We start from the raw sequence: 12828 nt of genomic DNA on the forward strand, positions 1-12828 counted from the left end.
TGAAAGTGCAATTAGTGCTCACACTTTCTGCAATGGTTTCTAACCGTGATGAAAGGACATTAACACGCCATACTTTCAATATATTTACATACCTTCTTAGGATTATTTCAAAGATACTACAATCTACCAATATAAATAACTGACAAAGTAAATGACATAGAACTTCAGTTGCACTTTAGCGCTCAAGACATTTCTGAACAAGAGTATTTATTAAAACACAGCAATTTTCAGCCTCGTCTTGCCTTCTTTCATCATGATGGCTAATGATCATCTGATTTGCCTCCTATACAAAGCACCCAATTTAGGTGGTTTGTAGCTGATTAACTCTGCTACTGTGTGCCACCAAAATGTTTAGTAATAGCCTACACCCCACTGGAACCAAATTTCACAATTAACTACAATGTAAAAAGGCTAATACTGCAGCAACTTACCAACATATGCTCTGAACTCTGCACTGGCTGGAAACCAACAAAACTGATCTGCATTGACAGTATTGTGCCCACACAGTAAAGTGTGCTGTAGGCCACATAGATCCTATGAGAAAAGCGTCCCGTGGCCATCAGAGTAAGGACATGGAGTGGTATAAGATTGATGAGGAACACGTAACCACCCCAAGATGACACCTAAGGGTAAAAAAAGTGCCTTTTGAGTAAAGACTTATAAAACTCTGAAATCCTGACATCACACATATTTAAGTTATTGTTCACACTTAAGAAATTCAGGAAACACCAAAAATATTACTTATGCAACTCATTTTTCTTGAGTAACACAACACAAAATATATGCTCATTCTTTAATACGGTGATCAAAATTAATGAGTGCTATACTTACCATGTAAAAGTAAGCTAACGCTGTTAATGTTGCCCACAGTATTGTTCCAGTTTTTACAGCTTTAATCCACATGTAGTACGTCAACAGCATACAGAAAATGGCAATGCCTGTGTAACATAAATCTGACTGAACAATATCCATAAGGCACTACCAATAATGAAATAAAAAACAATGGTGTGCATAAGCTGTTAATGTGTTAGGTATGTTGTACCTAACATCCCCCCCCCCTCTCTCTCTCCCTCTCTCTCTCTCTCTCTCTCTCTCTCTCTCTCTCTCACACACACACACACACACACACACACACAATAATATTGATAAGCATAATATGATTGAATAGTTCTCATCCATAATCTTATAATGCGACTTGAGGAAGCTGTAGTGGTAATCCAATATGCGGAATTGCTGGCTAGAACACTGCACACACCAGGGGAAGGGGAGGGACTTCATCATCATCCAAGAAGAAGCCCTCAACTGCCACCTGGCGAAAAAAGTAAACCACACTGTAGGCAGCTCTGCCGAAAGCCATGACTTCAGTGTATGTCCTCTTGTAAGTTGGTCCTCATCTACCTGGCCTCGTTTCTTGCTCTCATTAGGGTGTTCTTGCCAGATTAATTTCCCTACAGCTGCTGATATCTTAGCACAGCCATTGCTGGTAATACTATTTTGCTCACTATATGCTGATTAAGTAGTTCACCAAATGTTTTTTGAACCCTACTTCTCGAAAGTCGACATGGAGCTTGGGATCTCTGTAGTTCGAGGCCATGTCTCCTATCTAGACCCTCGTGAGCAATAAAAGATTTTTGAGTGACATGTTTGCTCAATTTATTATATGCCACACCAACATGGGATCTTGAATATTTCTTGGCTATTTAAACCGAGGTCGGCTTTCATGGAACACAGTATTCTTTGTGCTCATGCTGGAGATGGAAGACAGATTTAATTGAGTGTTTCTTGAAAATCCTGCGAAATCCTGAGTACCACACAACTATCACAAAACAGGAAAATGATGCTAACTGAATTCTCCATATCTCTTTGCTGCTTCTCAGACTACCCATTTTGAAAAAAACACAGAGCAGACAAGGCTAAGAGCAGCTTGCAAATGCACATGATACCTATACAGCTCAACAGGTGTCCGTACTTCACGACTATTGAGAAGACTTGTGGCAGAAAGTGGCTCACAAATAAAGTACAAATTTTGTTGATTTGCATCACACATTGTGGCTTAAGAGGACATTATGTTTTCTATGAGCCATGACATCCATAAAAGGAAGTTCTGAATTTTATTCCATCTGAGTAATGAAACAAGTCCTAAGATGGTCTGAAGACGAAAAATGTGTTCTGTTTCCATGTGGGCACACCACAAAGATATTGTCTACATATCTAGAAAAACAAATTGGTTTCAAAACTGCTGACTGAAGTGATTTATTATTCCATAAAATATTAGCTACTATGGAATACACAGAACTACCAATAAAATCATCACTTAGTTCAAAATACAGGTTATTGAACAAAAAAAGGTCATGATAATATACACATACTGTAGAGCTTCACAAGCGAGCATATAAACTGGACCACCATTGACACATTACCTTCCATTACATCTGAATATGACAAGCATCTGCATCACTGAAATACTGCACAGTTTCCACAACAGAATTAGACTTTACACCAAAGAACAATCCAAACATTTAATATGTCAGCAAATCTCTAATAGTACAATACTGATAATACTGCAAACAAGTATGGATAGAAAACTACTCCATTCATCACATGAAAATGTCAAACACACATTTTTTTTAAATCACAGTTTATGTTTTCTTTTCTCTCTGAGACTAAGGGGTTTGGTTCTGAATGGAACAGCAGAAGCTGTCCTTGCCACACATCTAGATCATGCAGTCATCCATGGGACATATCAGACTAAGGATTTATGGTGTTGGATGGATAGGTAGGATCTCACAGTTGCCCAAAAACACTGTGACATAAGAATATATCATGTACCTGTATCACACTTGTATGAATTTGTTTGTTCCACCAATAGCAAGTGTCCTAGGTTTCAAAATACACAACTTTTCTTACAGCCAATACAAATGATTTTCCAGTTAAAAGTAAAATCAGACATTGAAAACATATCACAAAAAAATAAATAAGCATATAGCTACAAAGAAAATTTTGCACTACTCAGTAATGGCACTTGTGTATGAGAGGTGCTAGGCTATATCTGAATAACAACAAACAAGCGGATTTGATCTCAGCAATACTTTAGCATCTTTGCGTAACCACAAAGCAAATTAGCATGCAGATGGTCTAAAGAAGATGCAAACACCGTACATCAAACAGATCTTCGTGCAACTATGATAAAAATGTTACACTTACATCAGCAACTTTCATAATTGACAAATCATTACCTAAGAGGTCCATGCTCCAGAAGAAAATTACAGTACAACTAATGCACAGATGTCCAAGCAGCTGTGTTGGTATTTATGGCAAATAATTATAAAATAATTTGTTGCAACAAAAAACAAACATGTTAATGTAACTAAACATAAATTTTCTGATTGACATTACATATGTAAATAAGGCAAGTAGACAACTATGCTGCAAGATTCTTGTACAAGATGTAACAGGCTCTCAAAAAAATGCAAATTTTATGTTACCTATTTTTTCGTCACTATTCTCTCTCTCTCTCTCTCTCTCTCTCTCACACACACACACACACACACACACACACACACACAGTGTGATTCATGAGGAATGTCACATAATTTGTCAGCTGATTCTACATGTGAAGGCCTTATGAACATGTGTCTGAATTTTAATCATTATAGAACTGGGGGGTTTGAAGATTATACACAATCATTAGTGATTATGAAGACAAGTGTGGATATGACTTAGTAAAATGCTGTAAAGGTGCAGTGGTGGACAGAATAATGGTGGTACAGATGACTTTTCCATCCTACAAGAGGGTTCCACCAACAGATGGCAGCACTGTGATGTCACACTGAGGCGACAGCTGGAAGCGTACCCATTGCGCAATCAATCATGAATTGAATCAGTGAGCAGTCATGAGGCTATGTGTATGTCGTGCTCAAGCATTGTTTAATTGAGAAAATCCATTGTGTCCATTAAAACCAACATGCCACATACATTCACCCATGCAGGGTACGCACACATGTTTTTGTTCAGGTTCTGTAATGGCAGTATAGCTGTAACAATACCAGAGACGTTTCCCTGATTGACACACCCACTGTGCCAGGGTATTCCCCAAAGTTTTTCAAACATTATGTGAATCTGGAGTGGTACCCACAATACACGTGATGTTGGAAACATGAGGCTGTCCAGTCAGTTGAGCAAAGGGAAGACATTATTGCAATGGTACAATAGAGTCCTATCACCAGTACACTGTGCATTAGCCGTCAGCTTGATGTTTCAGAAAAGCGAATTGGCGTACATTACATTTGAGAGCTTGTACCAATTTCATGTTCAGTCCTTGCAACATCTGCATCCAGATGGCTCAGTAAGCAGACAATTTTGTGACTGGTTAACTGTACACACAGACGTTGTACAATACACTTTATTTACAGATGTGGCTACACTTACACCCAATAGTGTCACAAACACCCACAATTGACATACAAGGGTAGAGAATCCACTTGACACTAGGGAAACAAGATTCCAAGTTATTTTCTCAGTGAACATATGGTGTGGTTTGATTGATGACTTGTTGATATGGCCTTTGTTGCTGCCAATTGTATGGCAGCCACAACATACACACATTTCTTAATAGAACACCTAGTTCCACTTTTGGAAGACGTGAAATTAGAGCAGGAATAGCAACACGATGGATTATAGATTCACTGTACCAGACAAGTGTCCTAGAATCTGAAAAACACATTTCCTTAACAGTGCATTGGTCATGGAAGACCAGTTAACTGGACTGCCAGATCACCAAGTCTAATCCCATTAGACATCTCCTATTTATGGGGTTGGTTAAACAGGGATGTGTACACTTATTGTTTGTGTCACCGACATTAAGCTCACCAAGATGATGACTGATGTGCAACACAATGTATCCTCCAATGAGGATGACAAGTGCATTGAGGGGGATTTTCTTGAACACATCCAGCAGAATGGATCAATCACCTGTTCCATCATTATTCTGTTCACCACAGTACCTACATAGCATTTTGGTAAGTAATACTCACACTTGCCTTCATAATTGTCCATGGACATGTGACCTCTTTAACCTGATCCAGTTCTGTAACGATCGAAAATTGGACACATGTTCATAGGACTTTTTCTGTTTATGTTCACATGTAGCATCACCTCAAAAATTATGTGATATCCCTCCTGAATCACCCTGTGTAATGTATAATAGTCACATTTCCAGCTATCATGGATTCCCTCTATATTTGAAAAAAGTTGGCAGGTTAAACTATGTGCTGGGCCTATATCCAAACACCGAACTTTGCCTTTTAGTTACACAATAGCCTGTGCACTGGTCTGACACTTCATGACAGACTACAGACTGATTCTAGGTACAACCGTTAGGCTGTGGCTTGTATTCTTTTATTCGAGAATGCTAGTGCAGTGAGGTTCCCAGGAAATTTTCTGTGAATCTAAAAAGTAGGCAAGGGGTTCTGGCAGAATTGAAGTTGTGAGGACACAAGTCATACCTGGATAGACAATTCAGGGTACTGCCTGTGAAAGGTGAGGTTCCAAATTCAAGTCCTAGACTAGTATATCATTTTGATCTTCCAGGAAGTTTTAAAACAATGCACACTGTACCTCTCGTAATAATCTGTGACAAATATACTTTTATCATTTCCGTATTTGGAAGAATGAAAAATGATGTACAATACATAGAATAAAACAAGGATAACATTTTCAACAAGTAACATATAATTTGAACATTTTTTTATAATTTTGTACATGGATAGTAACCACCAAAATTAGCCACTTTACAATTTCCTTTCTTCACATTTCTACTACATCCTCACACTGCTCCATCAAAGAATATGTTTCTACAGATTAAGATCTGTGAAAAAAATTACAAAAACATTTTGTTTATCACAACAATTAAGTAAGATAATATTTAATAAATATACCTAACCAAGTAGGACATAAAGGAATCAAAGGCATGGGAATTTGTAGCTATAATCCCATCCCATGCTTTGGACCGTAAAAATAAAGACCTAAAATAATTTTAGTTCTCGCCAAGAGACGGCAACTTCGGCATTGCTGCAACACCCCACTACCCGTTTTAAGGTAGTATTTCTTTATTTTCTCAATTATTTTCTCTGTTGCTTTTTAATTTCAATGTCCCCTCTCACCAACTCTCTTCTTCTTTCTTCTCAGTTCTTGATTGGACTATTTGTTTAATTTCACTATTCTGTTTCTCTTAATCTCTCTTCATGTTTCACTCCGCCCTAACATCTGTGGACTAAAGCTGACCCAATGTTTACCACTGTATTGTATCTGATCTCCTGCACTTCTCGTCGTTCCAACATGAGGGCCTTTCAATCTGTAGTCTGAAATCTGCCCCTTCTTTCTAATGTTTCCCAACCTACACATCTTTCCTACTCTGGGAAGAAACTAACAACTCAAAAGGTAGCACAGTATTTCCAATTGTATGTGTGAATGTCTAAGGTGAGACTAATGTGCAACAAAAGGAAACAGCGGTACTGGCTGTTCGTGCAAAAGGGTTCACATGATATTTGTCTCTTCTGAGCACTTACTGCCCTGTTGAAATATTATATTTGGATCTGCCTTAACAAGGGGCAATACCTTCGGCTCTAAAAACACTTCAGTCGAAGTGTTCGTATGCTTCTCAACAACAGATTTGGTGACCGACGGATTGGCAGAGGCGGACCAATTCCATGGCCTCCACGCTCTCCTGACCTCAACCCTCTTGACTTTCATTTATGAGGGCATTTGAAAGCTCTTGTCTACGCAAACCCAGTAACAAATGTAGAGACTCTTCGTGCTCGTGTTGTGGACGGCTACGATACAATACGCCACTATCCAGGGCTGCATCAGCACATCAGGGATTCCATGCGATGGAGGGTGGATGCATGTATCCTCGCTAACAGAGGACATTTTGAACATTTCCTGTAACAAAGTGTTTGAAGTCCCGCTGGTACATTCTGTTGCTGTGTGTTTCCATTCCATGATTAATATGATTTGAAGAGAAGTAATAAAATGAGCTCTAACATGGAAAGTAAGCGTTTCCGGACACATGTTCACATAACATATTTTCTTTCTTTGTGTGTGAGGAATGTTTCCTGAAAGTCTGGCCGTACATTTTTGTAACACTTATGTATCTCCTGAACTCCCTCTCAGTGCTTGCAATGAAACAAAAACATTAAATCCTATCCTTACACGCAAATATTTCACTATTATAATTTGAAATATTTTAAAAATATCACTATACAAACCTTCATTATCATATGATCCAGCAACAGACCTTGAGATATAGCCAGGTACAATAGAAATCATGGCTGCAGCCACCAATCCAGACGCAGAATCCTGTAAAAATAAGCCTGAAATGACTTAAGTGACACAGTAAAGGAGGAAAGGAAAGAGGGAGAAAATGAATAAATTACCACAATTCTGGAAATGGTAATTCTCATAGTAACCATATCTTTTCTATGAGATACCTACCAGTGTCACCACTAAAAACCTGAATTATACGAAATAATATCTACAAAACAAGAAATGTTAATGTGATCAAGTTTCTCAACAACTGTGCTGACAATATGAGTTTTATGAGTGACTTCATAACTTTTTCAAATATATCAAGCAATATAAAATCTAACAATATAAAACAGTTGGGCCTCAGTTGCCTGCGACTGCAGTCGTGTATGAGTTGCATTTGCGTGAGTGTGTGTGTCTTCTAATTCTGATGAAGGCACTACTGGCCGAAAGCTATTATTTGTGACAGTCTTTTCGTTGTGCCTAACTGCGACTCAGCATCTCTATTATATAGTGAGTAGCAACTTTCCGTTTCACACATTATTACATTTTTCAAATACATATAGTTTGAGGAAAATTTACTTGAAAATGAAAATATAACGTCCCACTTTTTTTTCCCCTCAGAACCTATCCATTCTTAGAATTTGTACACAAGCAACATTTCTTTCACATATATATTATTTTTCTACATAGTCCCCATCACATTCTATGGCTAACAACAGCATAGTGTAAGACCATGTTATGCCTGTTGGTAAAAGTTCTAGTCCAGTACTTGTAACAATGTTTTCACTGCATGAATCATGCTCTTATTTTCAACGTATATCCCATGTAAGGAAGTTCGAGGGTGTCATGTCTGGGCTATAGGGCGGAGAAGGCAATGATGTCAAATGCAAATTGGCGATACTTGTGTGTGGGCATGCATTGTGTTGTTGGAGTAATAGTTCTTTTTTATTCTTCTCTGAATGGACACATTTGAAACAGTTCTCAAGTTTGTTCAGAGTCTTCACATATGCCTCTGTGTTAACAGTTAACCCTTATGGAAATACATTGCTAAGAATGACACTGTCACTATCCCACATTCTGTCATCATTTCATTACCAGTAGAGGGAGTTACCTCAAAATTCTTCTTCTTCTTCTTCTTTATTTTTTCCAGTAATTGAGTGTGGTGACACTCCAGTGAATGCCTTTTTGTGTTTGGCTCAAAATGATGCACCCATGTTGAGTCACCTGTAATGATCTATGACAGAAAAGCCTCTCCTGTGGCCTCAAACTTCTCCAAGAGTTCAGATGAACTGACTTACTTGAATTGTGGGATCTGTTGTGAGTATTCCTGGAACCCATCTCAAATACACCTTTGAATACCCACAGTCTTTTTGTTGTGCTTGTCTGTTACTCAACGTCTCCTCTATACGGTGAGTAGCAATCTATCATTTTTCATAATATTGTCGCCATTCCATCCTGAATTTTCCACCAAACAAGAGTCTCACATGTTGCAGGCATAATTTCAATGTTCACCAATAATTGTAGAGTCAATTGTACGGTTTTAATAAGCCAGTCTGCAAAGTAATGCCATCTATGCAGTTAACATGATGGGAGCAGTTGCTGTGACAGAATGGCCTAAAGGTAGCCTATCATGGAGCTCAGTTTCTGCAATTCCTGGTGCTTCAACTCTTTTTATGCATCGCTCAACAGTACCTCTTTCATTTACATCTGTGCCAAACACGGCACACAAATCTTCCTCATAGTCTCTTTTTACATTACAAATTACAAAATGTTGTTTCTAATGAATGCTGTGGTATACACAATTTTGATGGCTCACTACAGCCCAGCCACCTGTATGAACTGATCAATACTTTGTAAAAATGCAGGAGAAACATCAAAGCTGAAGCACCTACACGGACATTTTCCTACATATTTTAATAGCTGTAAAAACTTTGTGAGCATTACTTACTGAAAGTGCCTCTGATATTACTAACGAGTAATTCCATTTTTAATGTTGACATGGGAGTAATAAACACCACTTCATAGTGCATGATAAAAATGGCATAAGAAGCAGCTCAAAATGATAAAACAATGAGTGTTTTTCAGTTTGTGATAACTTTAAAGCTAAGTGTATGGAAGGAGCATTACATACATTTGGTGACTGTATACAAAATAATAAGACAATTACTCTTTTCTGTCTTTGAACGAACTTCGCAGGCACGTTCAGTATTCATTCTACATGGTAATTATGATGCAATGTGTCCTTAGTAGTGATTTAGTTTAAAAGGAGTATATATATATATATATATATTAAAAAAAAAAAAAAAAAAAAAAAAAGGAGGAAGAAGACGAAAATATGGAGTTAAAAAACACCAACAACTGTTGCCAAAGCTTTGTTTCAAAGGTTCCCACCTTTAAAATAGTGTGCGAAACTATTCAAAGAGAAAGTGGCAGCAGGCCAGAACAACTTTTGGCAATATGGATGATCAACTTCTGTATCAAGACAGTCCTCTTATCATACATGTTGGTCTACGAGGTAATCAACCTGAATGACTCACACACACACACACACACACACACACACACACACACACACACACACACACAGTTTTGAAATATACATTCATTGTTGTTGTCTTCAGTACTGAGACTGGTTTGATGCAGCTCTCCATGCTACTCTATCCTGTGCAAGCTTCTTCATCTCCCAGAACCTACTGCAACCTACATCCTTCTGAATCTACTTAGTGTATTCATCTCTTGGTCTCCCTCTACAAATTTTACCCTCCATGCTGCCCTCCAATGCTAAATTTGTGATCCCTTGATACCTCAGAACATGTCCCACCAACCGGTCCCTTCTTCTAGTCCAGTTGCGCTACAAACTCCTCTTCTCCCCAATTCTATTCAATACCTCCTCATTAGTTACATGATCTACCCACCCACTCTTCAGCATTCTTCTGTAGCACCACATTTCAAAAGCTTCTATTCTCTTCTTGTCCAAACTATTTATCGTCCATGTTCCACTTCCATACATGGCTACACTCCATACAAATACTTTCAGAAACGACTTCCTGACACTTAAATCTATACCTGATGTTAACTAATTTCTCTTCTTCAGAAACGCTTTCCTTGCCATTGCCAGTCTACATTTTATATCCTCTCTACTCCAACCAACAGTTATTTTGCTCCCCAAATAGAAAATCTCCTTTACTACTGTAAGCGTCTCATTTCCTAATCTAATTCCCTCAGTGTCACCCGACTACATTCCATTATCCTCGTTTTGCTTTTGTTGATGTTCATCTTATATCCTCCTTTCAAGACACTGTCCATTCCATTAAATTGCTCTTCCAAGTCCTTTGCTGTCTGACAGGGATTGGAATTATTGTATTCTTCTTGAAGTCTGAGGGTATTTCACCTGTCTCATACATCTTGCTCACCAGATGGTAGAGTTTTGTCAGGACTGGCTCTCCCAATACTTTCATATAGTATTAATTCTTTAATGAATTAATATGCTAAACATATAACTTGCACTGGGTCTAGTCCTGACAATATCTCCAAATATTTAACAATATAGTCATCCAGTGTCAGCCACGCCTACGTAATACACTTCTGACATAGTTTACGGAAAGGTAATTGCTGTCAAGTGTCATATACCCAATTATCCAGGTTCATTGTATCATAAGGAAATTCCACTTTGAGAAACGATCAAATTACAAGTAAACAGAGGTATCTACCTTCAGGGGGGTGAAATTCTAAGTACTGTCTAAAGCACATATAAAAGTAGGGCAGAAAATCCTAGATTTCTGAACTGTTAAGTTCTTTCATAGGGAGGGAAGAGAGAGAGAATGGGAAAAGTTCGAAAGGAGGGACAGGTCATCCAGTCCCAGGTTGAGATGCACTCACCTCATAGGGTGAGGGAAGACGAAGACCACAAAGCATAATTGTATTGAGAGGGAGAACAAAATAATCATGGGGAGGCATCCCTCGATGCTGTTAGAGGATAGGGTGCCCCAAATAGTGCCATGTCCGATTCCACATCAGTAACCAGGTCAGATGAAAGTTGACAACACATTACTATGTTTTTCCTGTGCAGTTAGTGTGGATGATACGACAAATATACTGGGCATTGTATGGTTCATTGCTAGTTTGAGCAGAGAACTAACATAGTCTTCCACCACAAGCTGAAAGGGCCCCAGGGCAAGAAATTTTACTAAAATTAACTGCAACTGTCCCATAAATATGATATCAGTTCCAGAAATCTTATCAAGAGATTTGGGTCACAGGTTATGAGTACAGATTTGAAAAATTGGTCTAGTGTGTGTTATGGGGAACAGTGTCACCATCCAGTATTTCAAGACGGAATTTGTGAAACATGCCTCTCAACGTTTAGATTAAAGCTTATGTGTAAGTGTGAGAACATTTTCAGTCTGGTAGTGCTAAACTGCAGTCATCTCCTTGAAATGAAGTTGAGGAAATAATCTTAGGAAAGAACATAAACAAAATCTAATAATGCACAGAGAATAATAAAATCCCTATTTACGAAATTTATGAAAAATGTTCTTAGTGTGAAATCTGTTTTTAAATTGTGCCTCAACAAACAAGTTACCATGAACAAACAAGTCTAAGTTTCATAAAAGGCAAACTTCATTACAATTTTACAAAAAAAAAAAATGCATATGAATTAAAGTGGCCAATGGTTTAAATGAAATTTTGATTTTGTCAAAGTGATATTGTCCAAAGAGTGTTATCAAACAGAAGTGTCCGTTGACATTTATTGGTTGTGCTATGCAAGGCATCGACGTACAGACATGTAACGTGTGGTAATGCTCCACCTGCAAGAATGCATGAGTGTACACTGTTGCTGCTTCCCTGTTTCTAGAGCATAAACATGACACTGTTTCCGCCCTAGCCAGGTTATCAGTTCACTTGGCTGGGTAAAAGATATTATCAAAAAGTGAATGCTTCAATAATCTATGTTGCCTTGTCTAACTACAAGTAAAATAAATCTTTTAACATGTAAATAAAAGTGTTGAAGCATAAGCAAATTAACAAGAAGATGGTCTAAAGAAGATGCCTCCCATTTTGACCAATTAGTAAAGGAATTATTAACCCTTCAAATCGGTAGTTTCTGTGCACATGCCTGCTCCACCTTTAGTAGTTTACGCAGTCAATTGGTACAGGTATGCAGCATTTTAGGGAACTGGTCTAGTGTGTGAATTATTTATACAGAAGTAATGAAATTTTCAGGAACTTTTAACTACATAACTTTATTATGATTCAAACATACAGTGGATATACCTTGAAACAATCAAAAGTCCTATACCTCAGACTCTGCTCCAAAACAATGCTGCCTTTTGTTTACCCTTGCAGTACACTGTGCTTCTATTTGTAGAATTGTTGTTGTTCTCCGTGGGAAGGATCTTCTCAGTGCAATATCTTGTTATGAGCCATTCAGAGACAACAATTTTTGGAGGCTGCCTACAATGCGGTGAATATGAATTCCAGCTATTTTGACATGAGAAGTAACCTGAAATTTACAGATTTTTC

General features: G+C 38.0%; 1 protein-coding gene across 1 annotated transcript in view; it reads right to left on the reverse strand.

Annotated features, from left to right (window-relative positions):
* Positions 1–12828, reverse strand: part of LOC126334556 (dolichyl-diphosphooligosaccharide--protein glycosyltransferase subunit STT3A) — a 90609-nt gene that overhangs the window by 47223 nt on the left and 30558 nt on the right. The window contains exons 5-7 of the mRNA XM_049996932.1: positions 7266–7356; positions 832–938; positions 432–623 (exon numbers count right to left, since the gene is read on the reverse strand). Coding sequence (XP_049852889.1) covers positions 432–623; positions 832–938; positions 7266–7356 — 390 coding nt within the window. The remainder of the gene's footprint in view (positions 1–431; positions 624–831; positions 939–7265; positions 7357–12828) is intronic.

Source organism: Schistocerca gregaria, chromosome 2 (genome assembly GCF_023897955.1).
Source record: "Schistocerca gregaria isolate iqSchGreg1 chromosome 2, iqSchGreg1.2, whole genome shotgun sequence".
NCBI classification, from domain to species: Eukaryota; Metazoa; Arthropoda; class Insecta; order Orthoptera; family Acrididae; genus Schistocerca; species Schistocerca gregaria.